At 30.6% G+C, this 25460-nt stretch overlaps 2 protein-coding genes across 3 annotated transcripts; both read right to left on the bottom strand.

The window, feature by feature from the left end:
• Positions 1–992: 992 nt before the first annotated feature.
• Positions 993–4765, bottom strand: LOC123193093 (ras-related protein RABD1-like). The gene is made up of 4 exons (XM_044605878.1): positions 4703–4765; positions 4488–4607; positions 1581–1684; positions 993–1083 (listed from the first exon to the last, which is right to left on the bottom strand). Exons 1-4 carry the CDS (start codon positions 4763–4765, stop codon positions 993–995), a joined length of 378 nt encoding a protein of 125 aa, XP_044461813.1.
• Positions 4766–9989: 5224 nt separating this feature from the next.
• On the bottom strand, positions 9990–15630 carry LOC123193488 (probable serine/threonine-protein kinase At1g09600). 2 transcript variants are annotated; one of them, XM_044606506.1, is made up of 8 exons: positions 14485–15630; positions 13468–13752; positions 13020–13337; positions 12529–12756; positions 12335–12429; positions 11717–11837; positions 11131–11592; positions 9990–10920 (listed from the first exon to the last, which is right to left on the bottom strand). In XM_044606506.1, the coding sequence occupies exons 1-8, from the start codon at positions 14917–14919 to the stop codon at positions 10714–10716; spliced, it is 2151 nt and encodes a 716-aa protein (XP_044462441.1). In that variant the 5' UTR covers positions 14920–15630; the 3' UTR covers positions 9990–10713. The 2 variants fall into 2 exon arrangements, with proteins under 2 accessions (XP_044462441.1, XP_044462442.1); XM_044606507.1 differs by having other exon boundaries at positions 11717–11831.
• Positions 15631–25460: the final 9830 nt, after the last annotated feature.

Raw genomic sequence — 25460 nt, 5'->3', positions numbered from 1 at the left:
TAGCATCTGATTGAATGACTTTAAATTAAATGAAAAAATAAAGAATCACATCACTTTATACATATGAGTTTAGACAATTTGCTTGTACGAATAATTTTATTCAATATATTAATATTAATTTACAATAACATATCCATATTGAGAAAAAAGTCTTAAATGAACCAAATGATTAAATGGATATAGTTATCCACTGGGGCTGATTAAAATTAAGGAAATTATATTAAATTACTAAAATTAAGGGGGTCTAAGTAAAATTGTCTAAAACAATCAGATTTAAGCAAAAACAACTAGCTCGAGTTAAGCTTGAATCCAAATCAATTAATTTGAGATTGAATTTGATTTTTTCGAATTGTTGGAAATGAAAAAGAAATCATCGATGAGGCACACTTCAATTTGACAACACAAGCACAAGGGGTTTGCATCAAACCGAATTTGAACTAAAATTTGTTTAGATTGAATTCAACTTGTTTAAACCAAATATTGATCCAAATTCAAACAATTCTGATTAAATTCACTTCTAGTTATTTAATCATAAGGTTCATATTGTGTACCTTAAGATGATATGCAATGATTAGACGAACACACGATATAATTTTCATTTGACTTCTTTAAAAGTCGGTTAATTAACAAAGAGTAATATTATATTTAATAATAATATGTTATCATGTGATTAAATATTATTTTGTCTATAGTGATATATCATTATTAATACCACACTTGTATCAGTGATTTCTTTTTTTTTTTTGAGAATCAGGCCGAAACAAAACCAAAAACAAAAAGTTTCTGCCTTTCTTAATCATCTACAATAAAAACTTTTATGTAAAGCAACCAACTACAATGCATCTTCTTCTGATTAACCAGGGGAATACTTTTGGCAATGGTAAGAACCTTTTTTATCACAGTAAAAGCAGACAATATTTGGCAGTGCCAAGAGATTCATGTAACAATGCAGTCAAGAAAATTAAACAGAGTTTGGTGTTAGAACATTAATTCTAACCACGGCAGTTGGCCTTTTGCTGGATTGGCTGTCCCCTCATCGGCACAGTTCCTGCAGATTTTGTCGCAGTCGGCTGATTGCCTATTCTGTTATCAGAAAAATATGAGAGCATGCAACGTTCAAAGAAATAGCAAATAGGTATTTAACAAGCAAAGATCGTCACATCTCTATCAATGTTTCAACCCGGACCAAGTGTTGACTTAATGAAGAGACTGGAATGAGTCAACCAATTATCAAACCAGTTGACTGATGGTCAAGCCGATATATTATTTAATTTCGAAACATTTTTTCCTATTTAATAATGCTATATTAAATCTACACTAAATTTAATCAAAATTGAATCTGGTCTGATAGTCAAACATGTACATATTCACTTGCAAGATATTGGGTTTGAATCCCAACAATTACAAACTATGAGTTGGGATGTTTCCGACAGTTAGGTCACGATTCACCCCAATCCGATAGCCTAAGTCGGAAATAAGACAAACCCAGTCTGGGTTTGTCCCCAGGTTGCGACAAGTCCGAAGTCACTTTGCAATATCACAGCATCTGAAAAAGGGAAAAAGTTGAAAAACAGTTTTACTTTTTCTTGATCTCGGCTGCCATGGTTAAGAAAGCCTGTTCCACATTGATTGAATCTTTAGCACTTGTCTCAAGGAAAGGAATTTCAAGTTCATCGGCAAATGCCTGCATTTCATTTAGATAAAAGGTCAATACAATCAAGTCAGATAAACCAATCCTGGTATATTCTATGTAATACTGATCTTCATCTGTAAATATCTACATCTGCTGCTAGATGGCATTACAACAGCCTATGCACCATTTTAATCATTAAGAACTCATTGGAAAGTTCATAACTTCATGGCTTCATCAGAATATCTAATGCTAAAAGAACTGTGCCAGCTCAGCTTGGTGTTCAGATTGATTCGAACCAAATTTGAGCCAGAGTTTCAATTCAATAACTTGACTCAAGTTCGGTTTAAATCTCCCTCAAACAATATTGTTCATTTCCCCATAGAAACTATTCATTGTATAGGCGATACATTAAGAACTCATTGCAAAGTTAAAACCTTGATGGATTTATCAAAATATTTTATGCTAAAATTAGGATTGAATTCGAATCGAGCCAATTTGGCTTGAAACAAGCTGAATTTAAGTTAGAATTTTAGTTTGATAGCTTGGCATAAGTTTGGCCGAATCCCCCTACGACAATATCATTTATCCCACCAATAATATCATTCATCCCACTAACAACAATATTATCCATAAAATACTATTTATCTTGTCAATAACCTTTGTCAACAACTCTAGCCAATTTTACTGGACCTAAGCAAAAAAACCCACTTTCTCTAAAATTATTGAAATGCCCCATATATAAACCCAAAAAATATCAAATCCTCACCCAAATTTTTCCCATGGCACTGTGCAAAAAATTTCAAAACCCATGGACGCTTCCACAGCTCTCCCACGGCACAAAAATTTGACATTTAATCAAATTTTTTACAATTTTCGACGACAAAAATGACCAAGAAGGTGAGTAAATCATCATTTATCTTGTTTGAATCATTTTTATGTTTAAATTTAATAGATTAGAGTAACATTTAGGGTATTTTTAGTTTAGGGTTTTGTGATTTGAACAATTGATTTTGTGACTTGAATCTTGGTTGTTTTAGATAAATTAGTTTAGGACTATTGTGTTTAACTTAGTGTACAATCGGTTTTTATTGAAATGGGAGCCGAAAATTACAATTTTGGTTGAAAAATTGATCAATTTTCAAATCAAAATTCAACCCAAGGGATTTTTACAAACTCGGGGATTCACAGGTTTGAGAAATATCCCCTAGGTTGAATTGATGACATGAGGGAGGGGGGCAAATGTGAGTTTTCAAACAATAGGTATGTCGAGACACATACGAGGGAACCTTGGGGGAGGGAGGAAATTACAAGTTTTCAAACTTCTCCCACGACATAGCACGTGGGAACCACATGGGAGAGGGGAAATATTGATTTTTTAAACAATTAGACTCGTATGAACACCTATGCGGGTGACATTGCAATTTTTTCAACTTGTTGGACATGTGAGATAGAGTGAAATTAATAAGGGGCAAATTGAAATTATTTAAGCATTTAGGACCTGTGGGAGAATGAGAAAATATTAGGGGGAAAATTGATATTATTTGAAACATTTTGGACCTATGGAAGAGCAAGAAAATGTTAAGGGGACAAATAATAACTTTTCTAAATCTAGGGTTTTTGACGTGTAGTTTTCAAATTTTCTTTTCGTTTTCCACATTCTAGGGTTTTTGGACATGTAGTTTTCAAATTTCAAGTCCATTTTTCGATTTTTGTGATTTCTAAAGTTTTCAACATGCACTTTTTGAATTTTAGTTCAAATTTTCGGTATTTATCATTCGACGGTATTTAGACATGCAGTTTTTGAATTTTCGGTTTGTTTTTTGATATTTTCATTTTAGAGCTTTTTGAGATGTAGATTTCAAATTTCAGCTCTGTTTTTTTATTTTTGTTATTTTAGAGCTTTTTTAAATATAGTTTTTGAATTTCATATTGGTTTTTCAATAGCTCTTGTACTTTGGTTATTCAATATGCAGTTTTTGAAATTCAGGTCCATTTCTTTATTTTCATCATTCTAGGATATTTGGACTTGTAATTTTCAAATTTTCAATCAACTTTTCAATTTTTGACATTCTAGGATATTTTTATATGTTGTTTTCGAATTTCAGTTCTGTTTTCTGATATCACATGTCATGATCTTTTTTTTTTACCAACATCACATATCATGATCTTTTTTTTTTACCAACATCGAAAACAATTAGGTATATCTGGTTATTACCATCAAGGCCCACCACAAAGAATAAATGTCCTAGATATTGATCTTTAAAGAAAAAAACATCAATGCAAATGAAAGGTCGAATATATTATTTAAATGCATGGACGGAACATTCCAATGCCATGAAAAAATACTTAAATCAATATTCATCATCTGTTTCTATGGTTGTAACTGTTTCTGGATTATCATGCTCTAAATTATAGTAATAATCAAGTAAGAGCATAAATGATTCTTCCGATGAGCCATTTAATGAATTTAAAGCTCAATTTCTTGCCCGTCAAGCCGTGAATATGAAATGTCAATTTTATCAGTGATGTCGATAATGATCTTTTTAGCCTAATAAATTCAAACAATCAATACAAACTTTGACATTATTAATTTATCAAAAACCCAAGCCCCATGTGTGGTTTGGATTTATTTTACCAATTCAAAAGACTTGATTGGATTTGACTCTGCTTCCCGTTAAATACCATTGACATTTTTTATCATAACATTTAATTTTTTATCACCCCGTGTAGACTTAAACATTCTATATTTAAATCCTTTCTCTAGGGAAAATTGGTTCACAACATTTTTCAAGTGTTTTTTGTCATAAAAAATATCACCAAGTTTTACAGTATTCTCTTCTCAGATTGATCTTACACCACTTGATGATGTTAAAGGTTGTGGAGGAAAATCAGAAAACCACTTAGACGGATCAGTGGGGACATTGTCAAAAAATGGTCCTGAATAATTTTTGCCACCCATAATAAGATCTTCAAGCTACAAATGATTTATATCATAGGTAACATGTGACATATCCTTAGAATTTACCTCATCAAAAAGAATATCAATCATCTTATTTATGTCAAAGTCACCTCAGTTGGGAACCCTCTCTTTGTCTCCACAAGCCAATTCATTAGCAATATAGAATGCATCATTATTGAAATCAATCAATTTTTCCCAATTACATTCTTTTTTCACTTCACCAATTTTTTCTTTTTCTTCTCCTTCTTCTTCTTCTTCTTGTCCTTCGATTAGGATATATATAACAAAAATAAGGATACATTCCTTGAAGTATTAAGACATGTCAATAAGGTCTTGGACATCCTCATCATTTTCAATCTTTATAGGGTAGTCGAGTTCAATTCCTTTTGGTTTTATACATAGTTAAATATAATTTTTGATTGGATTAATACTGTAATATTCACTCAAAATTTGATAAATCCCTCAAATATTGTTCCAGAGGAAATTTTTATCAATTATTTGCAACTTCCAAACATATTTCATTGTGTTCTCATCACATTGGATCCATTCTCCTTGGAAACAAATAGAAGCATAACCAATTATTTTAAGTATCAATCATACAATCAAAAATTTTGGAAAAAAATTAAACATTTATAAGAAAAAAAATCTACAATGAGTATTTATTGATATATTTGCCACCTCTAACTTTCCAAAATTTCTCTATCTATTCCTAACATTTCATTTAAAACCTTTTTACAACGTTTAATATCAAAATACCCCTAATATTTTTTAACATTTCATTTAACCTCTTATAATGATATAATATTTCATTTAACATTCTCATATGTTTTTTTATATCGAAATGCATCTATTTACTACTAACATTTCATTTAAAACTGTTTTACAATATTTAATATCAAAATACCCCTATAATTTTTTAACATTTTTTAACCCCCTATAATTATCTAACATTTCATTTAATACCCTCATATGTTGGCATGTATCAAAATACATCTGTCTGTTCCTAAAATTTCATTTAAAACATTTTTTATAATATTTAATATCAAAATGTTTCTCATATTTTTCTAATATTTCATTAACTCCTATAATTATCAACATTTTTTTAACACCATTATATGTTATCTTGTATCGAAATGCATCTATCTGTTTCTAATATTTTATTTAAAACCTTCTTACAATGTTTAATATAAAAGTGTCTCCCATATTTTTCTAATATTTTTTTAACCCTCTATAATTATCTAACATTTCATTCAACACCTTCATATATTGTCTTATTTTAAAGTGCATCTATCTATTCCTAAAATTTTATTTAAAACCTTCTTACAATGTTTAATATCAAAATGCCCCTCATATTTTTTTAACATTTCAATTAACCCTCTATAATTATCTAACATTTAATTCAAAACTTTCATATGTTGTCTTGTTTCAAAGTGCATCTATCTATTCCTAAAATTTCATTTAAAATCTTCTTACAATGTTTAATATCAAAATATCTTCCATATTTTTCTAACATTTCATTTAACCTCCTATAATTATCTAACATTTTATTTAAACCCCAATAATTATCTAACATTTTATTTAACACCTTCATATGTTGTCTTGTATTGAAATGTATCTATCTACTCCTAATATTTCATTTAAAACCGTCTTAAAATATTACTATTAAAATGCCCCCCATAATTTTTTAACATTTCAATTAACCCTCTTTAATTATCTAACATTCATTTAATACCCTTATAGATTATCTTGTATCGAAATGTATCTATCTATTTCTAACATTTCATTTAAAACCTTCTTACAATGGGTAATATCAAAATGCTCTCATATTTTTCTAACATTTTATTTAACCCTAAATTATTATTAAATATTCAAAACATATGAACTAGATTTAACAAATAAAATTAAGTTTTGAATTAAGATTCATATAAACACATTTTTCTCACGAATTGATTTCTTTCGACTCAAATTCAAAAATACAAATTTTTTCTTTTCAAACGAACCTACAGTATCAAATATTGAGTAAAAATGAGAGTGAGTGTGTTTGAAAACATAGCCACGGTTCATGAACCGACGATTTTGGTTCAGAACCACCGATTCACTGTTCAAAAAAAAAAAGAATCGTAAATCAGAACCGTTACAATATGGTTCATAATCGGTTTAAAACTAACGATTTTGATTCATGGCCTCGATTCAAAATCGACATCGAATCATCGGTTTTGATTCATGGGTCGATTTATTTTTTAAATAATAATTATAATAATTAAAATTTTAAAAATTTTAAAAAGGCTTTGACTTAATTTTTCAATTAAATTTCCTATGTATCCTCTTAGGGTTTAGAAGAATTAAAACTTACATGATTCTTTTACCTTCGCATACTTGAGAGTCGACGGTACCCCTTTACCTTATCATTCACCTCCGCTTTCTTGATTACTAATTCCTATCATCGAACTATCTGTAGTTAAATCAAGGGGTTCTACATTAAAGTCCACTTTTATATCTTATCGGTATAATTCTACTCTTGTTCAATTGTCCATGCATACTTGGGCTTTAATAGACTCGGGAGACAAAGTTGATTGTCTCTTGTCCAATATATTGTCCCTGTGACTAAAAGCTTATTCCACTATGACAGTTGATGTCGGTGCTGCTATAACTTGTTTAGCAATAGTTGCTAATGTTGGAAAAGTTGATACATGTCGACTTCATCATTCTAGAACTGGAAAATTTTTACCTATATTACTATCACCAAACTCAAAAGTAGTGGTTAGATAAATTTCAAGCTCTGAGATGGAGTCTGATGTTTCTTTCTATCAATACGATCATCATTACTAATATTTTGGGTTGGTGATGGGGCAATAAGTGATAGAAAGGAAGAAGAACCACCTTGGTTCTCATAAACTAATGAACATTTCACATAAATTTCTTTAATTAAATTCATAATGCTAGTTATAGTTAATGGAATATTAACTTCATCCTCATCATCTAATTGCATGCATTCATTCATAATATAATGTTAAATAATTTGTAATACTATCTAATTTAAACCTAGGATCAAAAAAACAAGCTACAAGAAAATTTTTTAGAATTTCTTATAGTAATTTAACTATTTTGTTTTTATTAAAAAAATAGTTTTTTTTTTAAATAACATCTTTTTCAGCCTCTTATAAAGTCTCAATAATATTAAGGGTTTCATTTAAAAACAAATGAGAAATGAGATAATAAACCTCACTAAAGTATAAATTGCATTATTAAATTTTTTTAAAACATCTAAAATTATATTACAAATATCTCAATGTTGGGGATATATCATCCACAATAATTTAATATAATCAAAAGACTCGTTGAATAATTCATATGTTGAATTCCAATGAGTCAATGTATCTTTAGGAAATTTTTTTGGTCTTCTACTATGTATTTTACAAAATTTATCCCATTCTTTCATTATCTAGGAATGTGTCTATAAAAATGAAATTGATATTTTTATTGGACTAATATAATTATTAAGATATATTAAACCATCTTATACACATAAATTTAACACATGATATGCACATCTAATATGAAAAAATCTATCATTTAAATTGGGCTTTCAAATTTTTATTAAATCAGTAATTGAGACTATATTTGCAACTATCTTATTAAATAAAATTTAAAAAACTAATTTATATTCTTCTAATATTCTTTTAATTATTCTATAAATATTATCAAAAATACGCCGATCATCAAAAACTCTAAATATTAAAATTTTTTTTTGTAATTGAAATTTATTATCTATCTAATGACAAACTATACCCATATAAGAGTAAATTTGTCAATGGTCACTCTAAATATCATTATATATAAACACACATCTTTCTAAATTTGTAAATAATTGAATTAATTCTTTTTTTATTTTTTATATAAACTTAATAATGCTCTTTTTAATCTGTTCCTAAGAATAACTTTATGTGTAGAATTTAATGCAATTTTACAATAATTATTAAAACATAAATTTTCACCAAAACTAAATGTTAAGTGATTTATTACTACTATTTTTACAAATTTTTCTTTACTTTTATTATCACTATAAATAAATAGAGATTTATGTAAAGAATCATACCCGATTATTTGTGTTTGGCCTCTATTTTGTTTAATTTTTTTAAGATGCTTCGATTCCAAGTGTCTTTTGAATGTCTCATATCCACTTCCTTGCTTGAGCTTATAAATTTGCTTATAATAACTGTAAGCTACTTCAAAATTATCATTTTTTTTGTATTTTTTAAATGAATTTTGAAAATATCGGAGATAAAAAATTTTTGTGGTTGTTGTTTCATCTCCACTTGTTATTGTTGTTATAGCCTCACCTCTGCATATTGACTTCTTCTTTGTTGTGTTGATAAATCTTCCACAAATTAATCTTTATCGACATCAAATGTGAATGAATGTTGATCGAATCTTCTATTACCTAAAGAATTTTCACTATTTGTTATTTTTTTATAATAAATAAAATAAAATATATAATTAATTATGAAAAATAATGAGAAAAATAATAATAATATATGATAAATAAAATTAATTATAGAAATAAATTTTATAAATAATTATAAAATTGTATAATAGAAAGATAATAATAATTAAATTATAGAAATTAAAACTGGAATTGATAAAAATAAAAAGAAATTTTAATTAAATTTGAGAGAATTTGATTGAAAGATAGAGCATTAAGATTTAAAAGAATAAGAAATGAGATGGTTGAAAGATTGAGTGTGTATTTATAAGTAAAATTTTATATAAAATTTTTTTTTAAAAATCACGTCTAAGCCTAGCGGCCATATTGTTGTAGAAACATTTGCAACAAATTCAAACATTGGCAGGGGACCGTTGGTCCCTTGCAAATAAAGCTTTTTTAATTTAAAAAATAAAAAAATTCAAAAAAATTTAATGATTTTTATTTAAAATTAATAATTTGTTTAAAAAAAATTAAATTATTGAACCACCGCTTCATGAACTTTGAAGCGGCGGTTTAACTGTCAGTTTATAAATCGAATCGTCAGAATCTAGTTCCAATTCCAATTTTCAACAGTTTCAATTCCGATTTTACATAGGTCGATTTTGGTTCAGTTCATAGGTCACACTAGCACGTGGCCAAGACTAGTTTAAATAATATGAGAAATATTTATAAGTGAAGAGCTTATATAGAAGTAATGAAAAGTAGTTTTGGTATTTTAAAAAATATCTATGACATTTTTACTTAGGAAGGGGCAAAATGGCCATTCACTTTATTTTCCCCATTAATAAGGTCATCCCAACAGCTTTTAGAGGAAACACTTTTGGACAAAAAAATGCTTCTCAAAAAAGCACTTCAAAAGGCACCCTGTGAAATGGATTTCTCTTACAAATTCCATTGCAGACAAACTCCAAACCCAATCAAATCCAGTATCAGATTGAAAATCAACTTTATGTTGATACATGTACAACTCTGAACAAGTGAACAGATTTCTATAAAACTGATTGCAAACAACTAAATTTACAAGGCAGCTCAATACAATCACAAATCCTGTTGCAGAAACTATTCTGCTATGCTTGCTAAGTTCTTCACAGAAGCAGGCCATAAAACAAGCCGTATGAATTACATTAAAAAACTTGAAGAAGAAACCCTTCAGCCTGTGATGATAAATTCACTATATTTAGATTAAGATCACTTTGGTCTATACATATAATGAGGTAAAATTTTGATTCTATGTAAAATAATATTTTAGCTGTACAAGGTATACCTCTTGCAGCAATTTGCTTAAGAGATCTACTCCTTAAACAACCAAAAATGATTAATGTGTCTACCTCAAAATCCGCCACCACAAATTTATATTCAGCAATAACTTTAATTTGCTTCACCTGTCTACCTCTTCGAATCATAAGTGTGTTTTTTTTTTCTATGGTTAGAACTCGGCAGCGACTATCTGGTTGTAAAAATTATTTTGTCTTGTGAGATGGAATCTATGTATGACCGTTTATCGACAAGATTATTTTGGGATGAGAATAGTCAGATTCACAGTAAATTTGTTTCTTCCTAGTATGTGAAGCAAAATGGATCATGTCGAGGCCTTCTGGATCAAAAAACAGGGATGTAAGAGTTTCCTTTCTACTATCACCTGTCATCCCTCCCATTGTGAAGAAGAGACTCTGTTTGTACATTATCGCTGTAGGTTTTCTGGGTCTTGGTTTTGTCAACACGAGCTTTTCGGACAGCTTTCTGGATTTGCCTCTCATGTTCTCTCAGCATTTCCTCAAGTTTTTCTCCTGGTGGCATCAATGGTCCAGAGAAATGGATTCGGTTCTTCTTGGATGTATAACCCTGTGTTCAATAGAAAAGACTAAGATATTAATTCATAATAACATAATGGTGCAATCTATTATTTAACTTTCAATACACGTTGCAAAAGAAATTTTCTCGAAATGGAAACGTGGTAAAAATCTTTTGATTGCTCCTATATTTCAGATGTTGTGTTTGTGCACATGCATGTATAATTTAGCCAGTGATTTAATGATTCCAGTATTTCTTTACCACTGAAGAATCTTTTCCAGATAGTTGCACATCCTTCTTAAAAGAAGACTTTGACTTGTCCAGCAAAGTTGACCGGTCATGCTTTACAGAGTCATCGCCCCACTTCCAATTCACTCTACTCTCTGTGCTACAATCTAATTGTGAACGGCCTCTATCTGCAACTGAGTTGGAAAATCTGGAAAAACTGGCTGCACAGGGTTGGATGTAAGATCTTGTATTTTTCAAATCTGCAGCTCCGCTGGGAGAGCCAAATGGCCCACTAGGACCTGTAAAATGTTCATTCTCACTCGTCATCCTACTCCATGTAGTTCCTAAATTACTGGCTTGCTTTAATTGACCCGAATAGGAGCATCCATTTCGTGTTAGTCCTTTCACTGGCTCAATAGGAAAGTCAGAGCCAGATTCCTCTTCAGGATTGTAATTTTCACTACAGCTTATAGGATTAGGCTGTCTTTGCCGCTTCTGCATTCATTAGAACATTTTAATTATCAAAGAAGCTAGAACATTGAAATTATAAACAAAAACATGATTTAGTAGTCATAATACAATATGAAAGTTAAATGTGCACTTGGCACTGATGAGTTACCTGTATGGATGCAGGCAACTCAGCATTGGCATCTGGTGCAGGCACAGCCTTAGATTCGTTGGAAACTTTTCTTATTGTCCCGTGAGCATGTCCTTTACCACCAGCAGCTCCTTTCCTGTTTCTGAATGAGCAAATCATAAGCGGGTGCATTTTCTTTATTTAAATTAAAAAAAGTTTCCAATGTAATTTTATAGGGTCATTCAGTCTAATGGATTTTTCTGTTCTAATACTCCATCGTAGAGTTATCAGTATATATCAAATTTGTTTCAATCTAACGGAATGCTATTAGATCAAATGACAACGATATTGTTAAGAAAAAAATGGCTTTTCCCAAATGAAATGAGAATTGGATACCCACTACAGTGCGATTAATGTACATAAATGAGCCTTTTGTCCAACAAAGGAATCAGATGTAATCAAGATAGGACAGAAACAACATTTTCAATTCAATAATTTTACCAAAGCATCAAGCTTGGTTATCTTATCCCATAATCAGCTAATGATTTCTGTAAAAGTTGTAATTTTATTTGAATTACCAATGCAAGTAGAACTTGGAGTTAACTATAAGAATTGCCCTTGCACACAGAATTTGACTTTATAAAATCAAGAAATGGTCACCTGGTGTCCTGTTGAAGCTTGACATCAAACTCCTTGCTCGGTGGATACTTGGGCAAACTCGATGGGTCACAAGGTAGTGGTTTTGTTGTGAAGAACTGGAAAAGCAAAAACACATAATTAACCAATTAGGCTGCAAAATCTACAGCATTAAACCATTAAGAAGGGATTAGAGACCACAATGCTTGAAAACATACCTCACTTTGAAGTGCCAAAGTAGCTGTTCCACGGACATCAGGTTCAGTTGCAAGAAGTACTTCCAAAAGGGACAAGGCTGATGATGGGAAGTCCTTGAAAGTCTCAGCAACACATCGCTTGTAAGGATGTTGCGGTTTGAAAATGGTGGCATGCGGCAATTTTGATCTTTTCCAGTACTCTTCAGATGGTGACCCACAAAGTTTGAAGATCTTATGCAATTGCTCCACCTATGAATTATAGATTAAGAGAAGAATGAGATCCATTCAATTTCCATATGACTCAGGACTAAATAGCCATTACTTGTGAATAATTTGAAAATTCTATAGGTAAAATTATTTAAGTTCCCAAGTCAAGTTAGCATTACAGCATATAATGGTAGATCTTGAGTGTGGATGAAAGTATGCTTGTCAGCCATTTAATATACTGACTTAAGAGCAACGTACAGAAACATTACTTAAATCATATAACACAATAAAACTATGGCAAGTACCTCCGTTCTTCCAGGCATGATAGGCTTCCCAACAAACAATTCAGCAAGAATGCACCCAGTGCTCCACAAATCCACTGAAGCTCCATATTCTGTAGAACCAAGCAAAAGCTCAGGTGGTCTGTACCACAACGTTACTACACGACTTGTCAAAGGCTGCTTCTGAGGAGATTGGAAGAAAGTTGCCAGCCCAAAATCACCAATCTTGAGATTGCCATTATAATCTAATAAAAGATTTGAGCCTTTGATGTCCCGGTGCAAAATCCCACGACTATGGCAATGTTCAAGTCCTCGGAGTAGCTGCTGCATGTAACATTTAATCTGCAAGACCAAAGCATATAATCCCACATAAATAAATATGACAAAAAGAGGGAAGGCTTAAATTGTACAACATTATCCTTGAAAAATTTATGGTCTCAACAGCTGAAACTAGAAGGAGAAATGCAAGAACCTGTTCCTCAGTGAACTTAACCCCAGATTTTGCTGCAAGCCCTGTGAGATCATGCTCCATGTATTCAAATATCAGATATATACTTCCAGACACCCTTGAAGTAATTAGACCTTCAAGCTTCATGACATTTGGGTGATCAAGCCTCCGGAGAATAATGATTTCTCTAGCCATAAAACGAACACTTTCAGGATCCATATTTGCAAACCGTACTTTCTTTAATGCAACTAATTTATTATTCTCCAGATCACGGGCTCTGTACACACTGCTATAAGTTCCTTGTCCAATCTGCGCCATTACATAGAGATATGAATGCTAAATTCGCTAAAACTAATTAATTTCCTGATGACCACCACAAAATCAATCTCGAAAACTCAAATAAATTTCATACTAATACCAAGATCTTCTATGCTCTATGAGGGTCTACCTAACTAAGCATATACACCTAAGTACAATCAAGCCTCATGCATCTAATCATCTAGATCTCTTCACAATTTCATATGCTACACTATAGTCCTTTTCCTAGCAGATGCACACCCATTATGATGAACAAATCAGACTGAGTTCAGTCTAAATCAGATGTTTCCATGAGAAAACAAGCAATCAGAAAAAAATTTAGAAATTTAAAAAAACAATTATGAAAAATGTTTATACTTTGCCTTTTCAAGATGCAAAATGTTTCTTATAACAAAAGCCCCATATTATCATATCAGAAAGCTAACTATTAGACTATTTCTTCAGTATTATGGCCCAAGACCAGACATAAACTTGAGACGCAAACAACAAAAAAGCAATTTGAAATGCTTATTCACAATAACACAAAAAAGAATCATGGCCTGTCACCGTCTAAAACAACAAACCTCAGGATATATGATATGGTAAGTATAAATCTCCCTACCACCTAATCCTATGTAAACAATAAACTTGGTCAAGAATATATGAAATTTTGCACAAATTCATGCCACAAACAAGTATTAATATCAATAAATTATACATGGAGAAACAAGATGATCAACTGACCTTATCTAACTTCTCGAATGAGTCAGCCTTTCGCGGCACCCATCCATTGATCGCTTCGCCAGCCACCGCAGTCAGCCAAGAAGGCCAACCAGCAACAACCTGTGCTCCTTTCTCCCCAACCCCTGAACTGCTAATCTTATTGATCTGAGGCTGCACTGCATCTATCCCAACATCCCTCCCCCGCCTTTGCAGATGGGACTTCGCCTTCTTATCCACCCCCCCCTGATCAGAGATTCCCACCTCATCCTCCACAAATGGTTGTTCATTTATCAGCCGAGTGGTGGCTTCATTACCGGCACCTTCCGGCTCCACCACAGTCACATTCTCCTTCTTAAACGAACCTAATCTTTTAGAGGATTTCTTGGTTAATTCCTTTGCATTTTTTTCTGCAACATATTGGTTTGCTCGACTTCCTTTCGAGCAAATGCAGCCCATAATTGATAATTCTAATTCTAATGCTTCAAAATCACCAGTTTCCACCCACGGAACTATTAGATATAATCAACTCTTCACACATTAAACTTATCTTAACTCTCAAATCAATTACATCCCATCAAAACCAATGAACCCAGATCCAAAAACTTACAAGATTTAAAAATCACAACACAACCCAGATCCCAAAACAACAAAAGGCCTAAAATGAACTAGAAAGCCAAGCCTTTTAATCAAATTAAGAAACCCCAGATCCCAAAATCATATCAAAAAGCCCCTCTTTAACATTGAAAATACAAGTACAAAACCATACCAACAAAGAACAAACCGAAACTTCAGAAACTGTACAAGGGAAATCCGTTGAACAAAATGTATGCGTTTAGGACGAAGAACATTTGCGGTGCAACAGACGCCAATGAAGTAGGTATCCAACTAAGAACCAGACAAAACTGACCAAAAATCTTACCTAATAATTCAACAAGACTTCCTTATTTTGGACAAGTGAAATGAGCTGTAATATTCACAACAGAAACATAAACCGAAAAAACAAAAAATTAAAAATTAAAAAAAAAACAGAGAGAGCAAAATGCGGATCTGGGGTTGATCCTAGAAATGCGAAGAGCCAATAAAATTTGTGGGTAGTGAAAGTTAAGTCCAAAACAATAAAACACACAGTTTTTATCTGTTTCCGTTATTGAGAAGATTTGTTTTTAAGATTTTGAGAGAAGCCACACAGGCTTACGGCGACGAAGGTGATTCAAAGTTGAAGACTCTCCATCTGGTCCCCCAGGCTTGGTCTACAATCAATAAGGTCCATTAGACTTAAATAGTAATATTTAGATCCTTGTCTCATGTATAAATTTTTTAAAATTTTTGTGTGAATATCTAAAATCCCTAAAATATTTATGTGCATAACAATTTTTATTAATTTATTTCACAAAATATCAAAATTTTGTTTAGATAAATAATATTGTTTATTACATATGCAAATACGACAATGGATTGTATCAAACTGAATTTAGCATAACCCATCATACCCTGTCAATTGATGGGGTTTGTGGATCGTGTTGACCCTGGCATGGGAAGATCTAAGGGCACGTTCTAGAGTCTCTCAAATTATGTCTTTGTAACTCTTTAATGAGTCAAACTACGTGTTTTTGTGAGTTGACTCACATATTATATAATTTATATTTTTAATTACTTATCTTTTTTCTGAGCTAGCTTGTCGATCTAACATCAAGGCCCCCGACACAACTAGCATGGTCTATAGGTTTGGTATGCATACTCATTAAAAATGTATTAAAAAGTTTAATGTTTGAGATATTTTAATTTCATAAAGGTGAAATGACTATGTCAACCCAAGGTTTGATGATGTAATAATTCTCAATTTTTAAGTTTAAAAAACCTAATTTCTCATTTATATATTAGAGTCCGATGTTATTTTTATCAATCAAATAGTATTTATGTCATTTTGTATAAATATTATATTCATTATGATAAATACATTTTGTTTTTAAGGTTTATAATATTACAATAACACTCTTATTAGACTAAATTGTGAATGATATTATGGGGGTGTAAGTGTTATTTTCCAAAACTTATTTAAGACAAATGAATATTTTTTTCAATTTTGTTTTAGAAGTTATCATATTCAGGTTAATATATTTTAAAAATATCATGTAATATGATTTTTTCACTCCTCATTTATTGATATTCAATCTAGTTTTCTAGATGTAACTATAATATTAGAAACCATAGAGATATATGTTAAAAATTAAAAAAAAATTCAAAAACACCCAATTTGTTTTTGAAATTTCATAATGATCTATAAATTTCCATTAACAGTCCTAATATTTTGAAAAACCCTAATTTACCCTAAATATATCATTATATGTTATTAGTACATCTATCTATGGGTGTAAATGACACTTTATAAGAACTTACTGGGGACAAATAAAGATTCTCCTCTATTTTTGTTCGGAACTTGCTATATTTACCTTATATATTTTAAAACAATAACTATTACCTTAATAATTTATAATATAACATATACATCCTTAGTTTGTTACATTTTGTTTATTAGCGTACATTGTTATTTTTAAACTACAGAAGAATATATTAAAAATTTTAGGCTAAAGAACTTTCATATTTTGCCTTATGAAATAATAAGAAATGCACTTTTAGGATTCTGGCATATCATTTAATAATACATGGTTTCACTATATATTTTATATATTTTAGGCCAAAGGACTATTTATCACCCAAAGTATTATTTAATCTCAAGTTTCATCCCTTAACTTTGAAAATCCTATTTATCCACCTATGGATGGTTAAAATTAATGGAACTCTAACCCCTTAAAATTCTATCTCTTTTCCCCCCTAAACTTTAAAAAATAAAAGTTTCCCCCTAACTCAAGTTTTAAAAAATGATAGTTCTCCTATAGGGTTTAGTTTTCAAATCTCCAGTGTCATCTTCGACACCATTGCCAGTGGTCTCTCCCTTCTGAAGTTTTTTCTCCCCCCGACGGTCTCTCTTCACTTAGTTAAACGCCTAATTGACGTCCAATAAAGCTTGGGAGATGACAGGAGATGAAGAGTTTTGTCAGGGAAGACAAGACGATCGTTTTCCTAGACAAAGATGAAAATTATATCTTTGTCTAGGAAAACGATCGTCTTCCCAAACATCTTCTTATGGGGAAAACTGTTATTTTTTAAAACTTTGATTAAGGAGAAACTTTTAGTTTTTAAAATTTAAGGGAAGAAAAATAGATTATATTTTAGTTTATTTTTAATGTTACAAATAAAATAACGATTTTACCCCTAGAACTGTTAATTTTAATTAGTCATGAGTAGGTATTTGAGATTTTTAAAATTAAAAGAGAAAACTTGGGAAAACAATATACTTTGGGGGAGGGGGGGGGGGGGGGGGTGGGGAATAAGTCCTTTGGCCTATATTTTATGTAAGAAATACATCTCTTTGGGTGCTTATTCCGTATAGGGGTATGTATCTGGAGAATAGTATTACAAAAACCCCTAAGGAATAATTGGAATGGTAAGGTGGGAGGTGTCCAGAGGGGTGGATACTGATGAGGTCGTAGAGGTGTTTGAAACTGATTAACTGAGCTAGTTTAACAATTTTAACAATCAAACCAAATTTTCGATTTGGAGAGAATTATTAAACTAAAACATGATTGATTTAAAGATTAAATGATTTTGAATATTAAATTAATTGAATTTGAACCAAATTTCAAAATATTATCCTTTTTTTTTAATTATTTTAAAAAATTAGTTCAATATTTTATTTTTTCAATTTTTTTTTAAATAGGATTATCAAAAGTTCCGATTTTGATATGGTTTTGGCGTTTTGTTGAGAAAAGCATTATATTTACTTGTTCACAGGCGACCATCCTAAAGATTTGAAGGCACAAGTCTATTGACTGGAAATTGATCTATAGCAGCAGCTCTATTGATCTATTCCAAAAATCCTTCTTATTAGGGATGAAAGATGGACCTACAATATTCATTTAATGATTGATTGCATTGGATTCGGAGTTGACTTGAATTTAATAATGTATTGGTTAAAGTACAACTTAAATTTTGAAAAATCAGCTTAAATTTAAATTGTTTGGAGGTGTCATAAATATCATTAAAGATTGTTAATAAGATAAATATTTTCATTTAATATTACTAATATAATAAATAGAATTTGTAACTAAATAAATAATATCATTAGTAAACCAAGTAGTAATATTATAGAAGAATTCAAAATGAACTTAAACGAGTTATCGAACTAAAACTTTAAGTTAAATTCAATTTGAATCGAGATAAACACCAAACCAAATAAAATTAGTTTAATTCGAATCTAACTTTTGTTATCCATAAAGGAGGAGAGTAGATGAGCCAGGGAAAAATGTCCGAGGTTTGAGATTAACCAAATACCTTTTCTAATAAAACATTCGAATCTGTTAATCTCTAAATATTTTGGAAAATTAAAATAAATGTCCATTTTGCCCCCCTTAAAACAAAAATACTTTTTTTTCTTATTCCTAAACAAAAATACCCCCTTGTCAAGCTTTTAAGCAAAAATGCCCTAAAATTTTTGAAAATACCAAAACTACCTTTCACTAGTTCTATATAAACTCTCACTTACATACATTTCTTACATCATTCAAACACTCACTCTCACTTTCATTTTTATTTAATATTTGATACTGTGGATTCGTTTAAAAAGAAAAAAATTTGTATCTTTGGATTCAAATTGAAAGAAATTAATTCATGAGAAAAAGGTATTTATTTGTTAAATCTAGTTCGTATGTTATATAAAGGGATATTTGGATATTTGATAATATTTTATGGGATTAAAAATATTAGAAAAATTGGGGGTATTTTGATATTAAACAATATATGAAGGTTTTAACAAAATGTTAGAAAAATATAGGGGTATTTTGATACAAGTTAACATATGAGGGTGTTAAATGAAATGTTAGATAATTATAAAGGGTTAAATGAAATGTTAAAAAATATGAGGGACATTTTGATATCAAACATCATAAGAAGGTTTTAAATGAAATGTTATGAATATATAAAGGCATTTCGATACAAGACAACATATAAATGTGTTAAATGAAATGTTAAAAAAATATGGAGAGTATTTTCATATTAAATATTGTAAGAAAGTTTTAAATGAAATGTTAGGAATATATAGAGGCATTTCGATACAAGACAATATATGAGGGTGTTAAATGAAATGTTAGAAAATTTTAGGGGTTAAATAAAATGTTAAAAAATATGAGGGGTATTTTCATATTAAACATTATAAGAAGGTTTTAAATAAAATGTTATGAATATATAGAGACATTTTGATAAAATATAGGGGCATATTGATACAATATAATATTTGAGGAGGTTAAATGAAATTTTAAATAAATATAGGGGTATTATGAAATTAGACAAAATATGAGGGTGCTAAAAAATATGTAGACAATGAGAGGGCATTTACGATATTATAAAAATATCAAGTTTTGATATTTTATAATATATTAGGAAGTAAAATAAAATATTAAAAACTTAAAGGTTGTTTGGATATTAACTAATATATGAAATTAACATTTCGGTTTCAGATAATATATGAGGGTATTTAATGACATGTGGGGAAAATAAAGATGACATATATATCAATAAATGGTTATTATAAATATTTTTTTATAAATGTTAAATTTTTCCCCAAAATTTTTTATTATAGGATCAATAATTAAAATGACTAGTTATATTATTATTCGTTCCCAAAAAGAATGAATCCAACGTAATGAGAATATAATAAAGTATGTTGGAGGTTGTAAACAATTAGTTAAAATTCTCTCTGGAATAACACTTGAAAGATTTATCTAATTTTTAAGTGAACAATATGGTATTGATCCAATCAGAAACTACATTCAACTATCTATGAAACCAAAAAAAATTGAGTTCGACTACCCTATAAAGATAAAAAATGATGAAAATGTGCAAAGTCTCATTGACATGTCTCAATATTTCAAGGAATGTATTTCTGTTTTTGTTACATGTACCCTAATCGAATGACAAAAAGAAGAAAAAGAAATTTGTGGCAATAATAATAGTAAACTGAAAAAAGAATTTGTTAAGGAAAACTTGATTGATTTCAATAATGATGTATTCTATATTGCTATTGAATGGGCTTGTGGAGACAAAAAGAATGTTCTAGACTGGGTTACTTTGAAGGGAACGAGATGACTAATATTCTTCTTGATGAGGCAGAGTTTAAGGATATGTCACTTGTTAACTGTGATATAAATACTCTGCAGGTTGAAGATCTTATTATAGGTGGTGAAAACTATTTAGGACCATTTTTTGATAATGTATGTACTGATTCATTTAAGTAGCTTCCCGATTTTCCTCCACAACATTCAACATTATCAAGTGGTGAAGAATCGATTCGAGAGAGGAATATTGTAAAATTTGGTGACATTTTTTATAACAAAAAACATTTGAAAGATATTATGGACCAATTTGCCCTGGAAAAAGGATTTTAATACAGAGTGTTTAAGTCTAACATGGGGAGATAGATGATTAAGGGTTATGATAAAAAATGTCAAAGGTTTTTATCAGGAAGAAGAGTCAAACCCAATCAAGTCTTTCAAATTGGTACAATGAATCCAACTTACACATGTTTAGTTGATCAAATAATGTTACATCACAGATAAGTTGGGCCTAGGCCTTAGGTCAATTAATAAGGTCAAAGTTTATATTGATTGATTGAATTTAATGAGCTTTAAAAGATCATTGTTGACAGATTTAAAATTGATATTTCATATTAATGTGTTTGACAGACAACAAATTGTGTTTTAAATTCATTGAGGGGCTCAATAAAAAAATCATTTATACTCTTACCCGATTATTATTATAATTTAGAGCGTTCTAATCCGGGAATCATGACAACTATAGAAACAGGCGATGAATATTGCTTTAAGTATTTTTTCATGACATCGGGATGTTTCATTCGTGCATTTAAACAATATCTTCGACCTGTTATTTGCATTGACTTTGTTTTCTTTAAAGGTCGATATTTGAGACATTTATTTATTATGGTAGCCTTCGATGGTAATAACCAGATCTGTCCAATTGCTTTTGATATCAGTAAAAAAGAAGATCATGAAACGTGGTGTTGGATTTTGACGAAGGTTAAAAAATGCATCAATGAAATACTAAAGTTGGCAATAATCTCAAATCAACATCATGTTGTATACTCTACAATGGTTGAAGTCTTTCCAGATGTACACCATGTGTATTGTTGCCATCACCTTCTCTCTAATATGTGATCAAAGTATAAATGTGACTCAAAGGTAACGTGTTTATACATTTATAAAATTTTTATACTTGTTAACATTTTATAAATTTTGATAACAAAGTGCTAATATTATTTATAAACTCTCAAATTCTGTGTTTATATTGGAAAACCGCAAAGTCATATATAAAGACAGATTTTAACGCTATGGGGAGATCTATTGGTGTGGTGCATTTTCAAAACAGGGCTTACATACGTGAGGTAGGGTTTCACCGATAGAGCATGACACATTTTCCAAGGCATCGATATAATATAATAATAATTAACATTATAGAGTCATTTAATATCGTCATTCGACACTTACGAGATTTTCTCAACACAATGCTCACCGAGTTCATTCAGGACACATTATAGTGATGGTTTTACGAGAGAAGAAATCATACAAGTATGTACGGAGTTAATACTAATTATCTATTTGAGAATGTCTTTTTACCTTTATATTTGTTTATTAACATATATGCTGATGTTTTTTCCAAATTGCAGATGAATGCCCCAATTATGTTACACCATGAACAGAGGAGAAGCTTAGTCGCCATGTGTTGAAGGTTGTGCACTTGGAGGTTCATCCAATTGCAAATGTTCAGTATCAGGTTCTAGGTAATGGTGGATACATAGACATTGTGGACTTTAATGAAATGTCTTGTACGTGCAAGAAGTTTCAGTTTTCACGTATTCCATGCAAGTATGTCGTTGCATAGGTCCATAAATGTGTATGCATGGGTTCATTTTTTCTTCACCACCGAATACTACCGTGTAATGTATACAGAATCTGTCAATCCACTCAGGAACCAATAAGAATGGTTACATGCCCCCAAAGAAACTGTTATCCTACCCCTTGTTCTTGATCATCATCGATCAGGGTACCCTTCAAACAGAAATCAACATCTTTCACAAAGAAAGATTGTTACACCCAAGGTTTGTAGTCAATGTAAGCAACCAGGGCATATTCGAACACAATGCAAAAGCCCAACACCAGTTTCCAGCTTTGTCCTATAAAGTTTATCCATAAGAGATAAAGGAAATAATTCTTCACAATCTTCTATTTAGTTTGATTAATATATGATTTATGCATTTATTAAAATGAGATATAATCGATGTAGATTGATTAATGTTCCATTTGAGTACTTGCTCATATGCGATGTAATATATTTAGTGTGAATAATGTTTTAATTATATAGTTGTTTGAATGAGCATTATTTTTGGAATTAACATTTTGTTATTTGATTAATGTATGATTTCCTTATGTAGTTATTAGAATAAATATTATATCAATATTATTTATGTTTCAAACATGCGTTTTTATTATTTGGATTTGGATTCATACTTTACCAGATAAGTTGCAATAGAATTGATAAAATGAAAAAAAAAAGAAATCAAATACATAACCAATAAACCATCATAAATATATATATATATATATATATATATATATATATATATATAAAACAACTCAAATACTATATGAATAAACAATGATAAATACAAATATAATCCATGATCTACTCAATGTAATGAAAATACAATTGCAAGGTCAAACACCAATGCATAGAGGTGGACGACTCTATGAAGCATAACATAAAAATATCGAAATCACTGGAAATCTTTCCCTTTTCAGGGACACCATCCACTTGATGCAATACAAAGTGATTTACTTATGGTGTAGGCCCAAAGGTAGTCAAAAAACTCATCGCCTCCAATAACGCTGGAACAAATGTCATATAAGGTCACATCTACTGTGCAAGCCCCTTCATGTCTGCCTATGTATGATAACTCGAAGTCATATACAGTGATCGACCAATCATAGAAATCAATGACTCTAACGACCCAATGGGCACAATCAAAGTTTTTAGGGATGAAAACCTATAAACTATAATAGAAACACTATTATAATATACCCTATCGACCTCCCCCTATAGTTTGTAAAACAAATTGGGGGTGTAATCTGCCTCTACTATCTTCGTGAATAACTTGGGCCACTCGTACTCCTCTAGCGGTGTGGTACTCCAATTGTCAAATATCATCCTAATATGCCCGACAAAGAAAATATAGGGCATAGTCTAACTCTATGGAACGATGGTCTACTACTCGTGTTGATGTCGAAGTAATAATGCCAAGAAAGAATCTACATGCCAAAATGGATATAAAACATGAATTGTATTATGTTTTGATGAATATATAGAACATTTAACTAAATTCAATGGATATAGACTACTTACATGGTCAGTCAGCCACTCGTGCAACTCTAATGCAATAAACTTTGTGGTTGTCAGATGTTGTAACTCCAGTGTACCACGTGAGGAAAGATTCCTCATGCTCTACAATAGAGGATGGAATGGTTCGAATATGTTGTTTTGCCCTTGGTTTGATTGGATTTGTATACAGAGTATGAACGAATGGACCCTTTCGGATGACCTTACCATGAGCAGTTCGCCCTAATTGAAAACTAACATAAAATTTTTTAATATTTAATCTTAATAAACAAATACGATTAAATCGATTAATGTTACCTTATTGATGTAGAATGAAGAAGGTTTGACAAGGAAATCCTTCATTATTGTCAAGTTAACCATCTATACCTCTGAGATGGATTGGAGAAGTAATTTTATATTATCATTGATCAATATATTTGAAAATCTACAAATTATAATGGATATACCTCATTCTGCTCTCCTTGTGAAATAACTTTTAGTAACTCGCTCTCTTGTGAACTAATTTCAATGACTGTTTTACTCGAGTTAGGGATCTAATTAACCACAACCGCTCATCCTAAAAAAAAGGAAAAAACAATTTAAATATACATAATAATATTAATAACAAATTGATCAAAGACATTATATAAAAAAAAATATGCTACCTCCACGATCGAGAAAAATGCATAGGGAGAACTCTCAATCGATACCCCTCTGGCAATACCCTATATGAATATTGATAACAAATTGATTAATATATTTCATAAAAAATAGTAACAACAATAAATTACAAACCTCAAGTGGGGGAGGTGATACAATCGAAACGCTAACCAATACCCTTTTATGGCTAGTACTTTGTACGAATATATTCAAAAAATTGATCAATAATAATTAAAAAAATATATAGTAAAAAAACAAATAACAAACCTCGGATGGAGGAGGTGATGCAATTGAAGGTCCAATCAAAATCCCCTCATGGCTAGTAGCTTGTATAATAACAAATTGATCAATGACATTTCATATCAAATATAGTAACAACATTTCATATAAAATATAGTAACAATAATTAATTACAAACCTCACATGGGAGATGTGATGGAATTGATGGGTTAATGGGTGAGACCCTCTCAACATTGTCGTAAGTATCCTACATGAATTTAATATCCATATTAGAGAAACTAGTAAATACAATTTATAAAAGGAATAAATGAGATTTGACTTTGTCACATGATCAACTGTAACTGATTTTGTATATGAGATGATATCCTTTAAACGAGTCATACGATCCTTTAATTAAGACATCTGTTATCGTATGATAGACATCTCATCTTGTAAATAGGAAATCTCACATAATATCATATTGTCCGAGCAAGCCAATGTAGCATCTAATAGAGATAAAATGGGTGATATAGTTGATGGACATTTATATGTGATGTGATTGGTAGTAATGTCCTAAACCTCAGAAAAATGTGTGGTCTTGGTGGCTAGGGTCTCAA

The sequence above is a fragment of the Mangifera indica genome, chromosome 12, assembly GCF_011075055.1.
Source record: "Mangifera indica cultivar Alphonso chromosome 12, CATAS_Mindica_2.1, whole genome shotgun sequence".
NCBI lineage: Eukaryota > Viridiplantae > Streptophyta > Magnoliopsida > Sapindales > Anacardiaceae > Mangifera > Mangifera indica.
The sequence above is the reverse complement of the archived record's forward strand: the minus strand, read 5'-3'. Positions and strand labels throughout refer to the sequence as shown.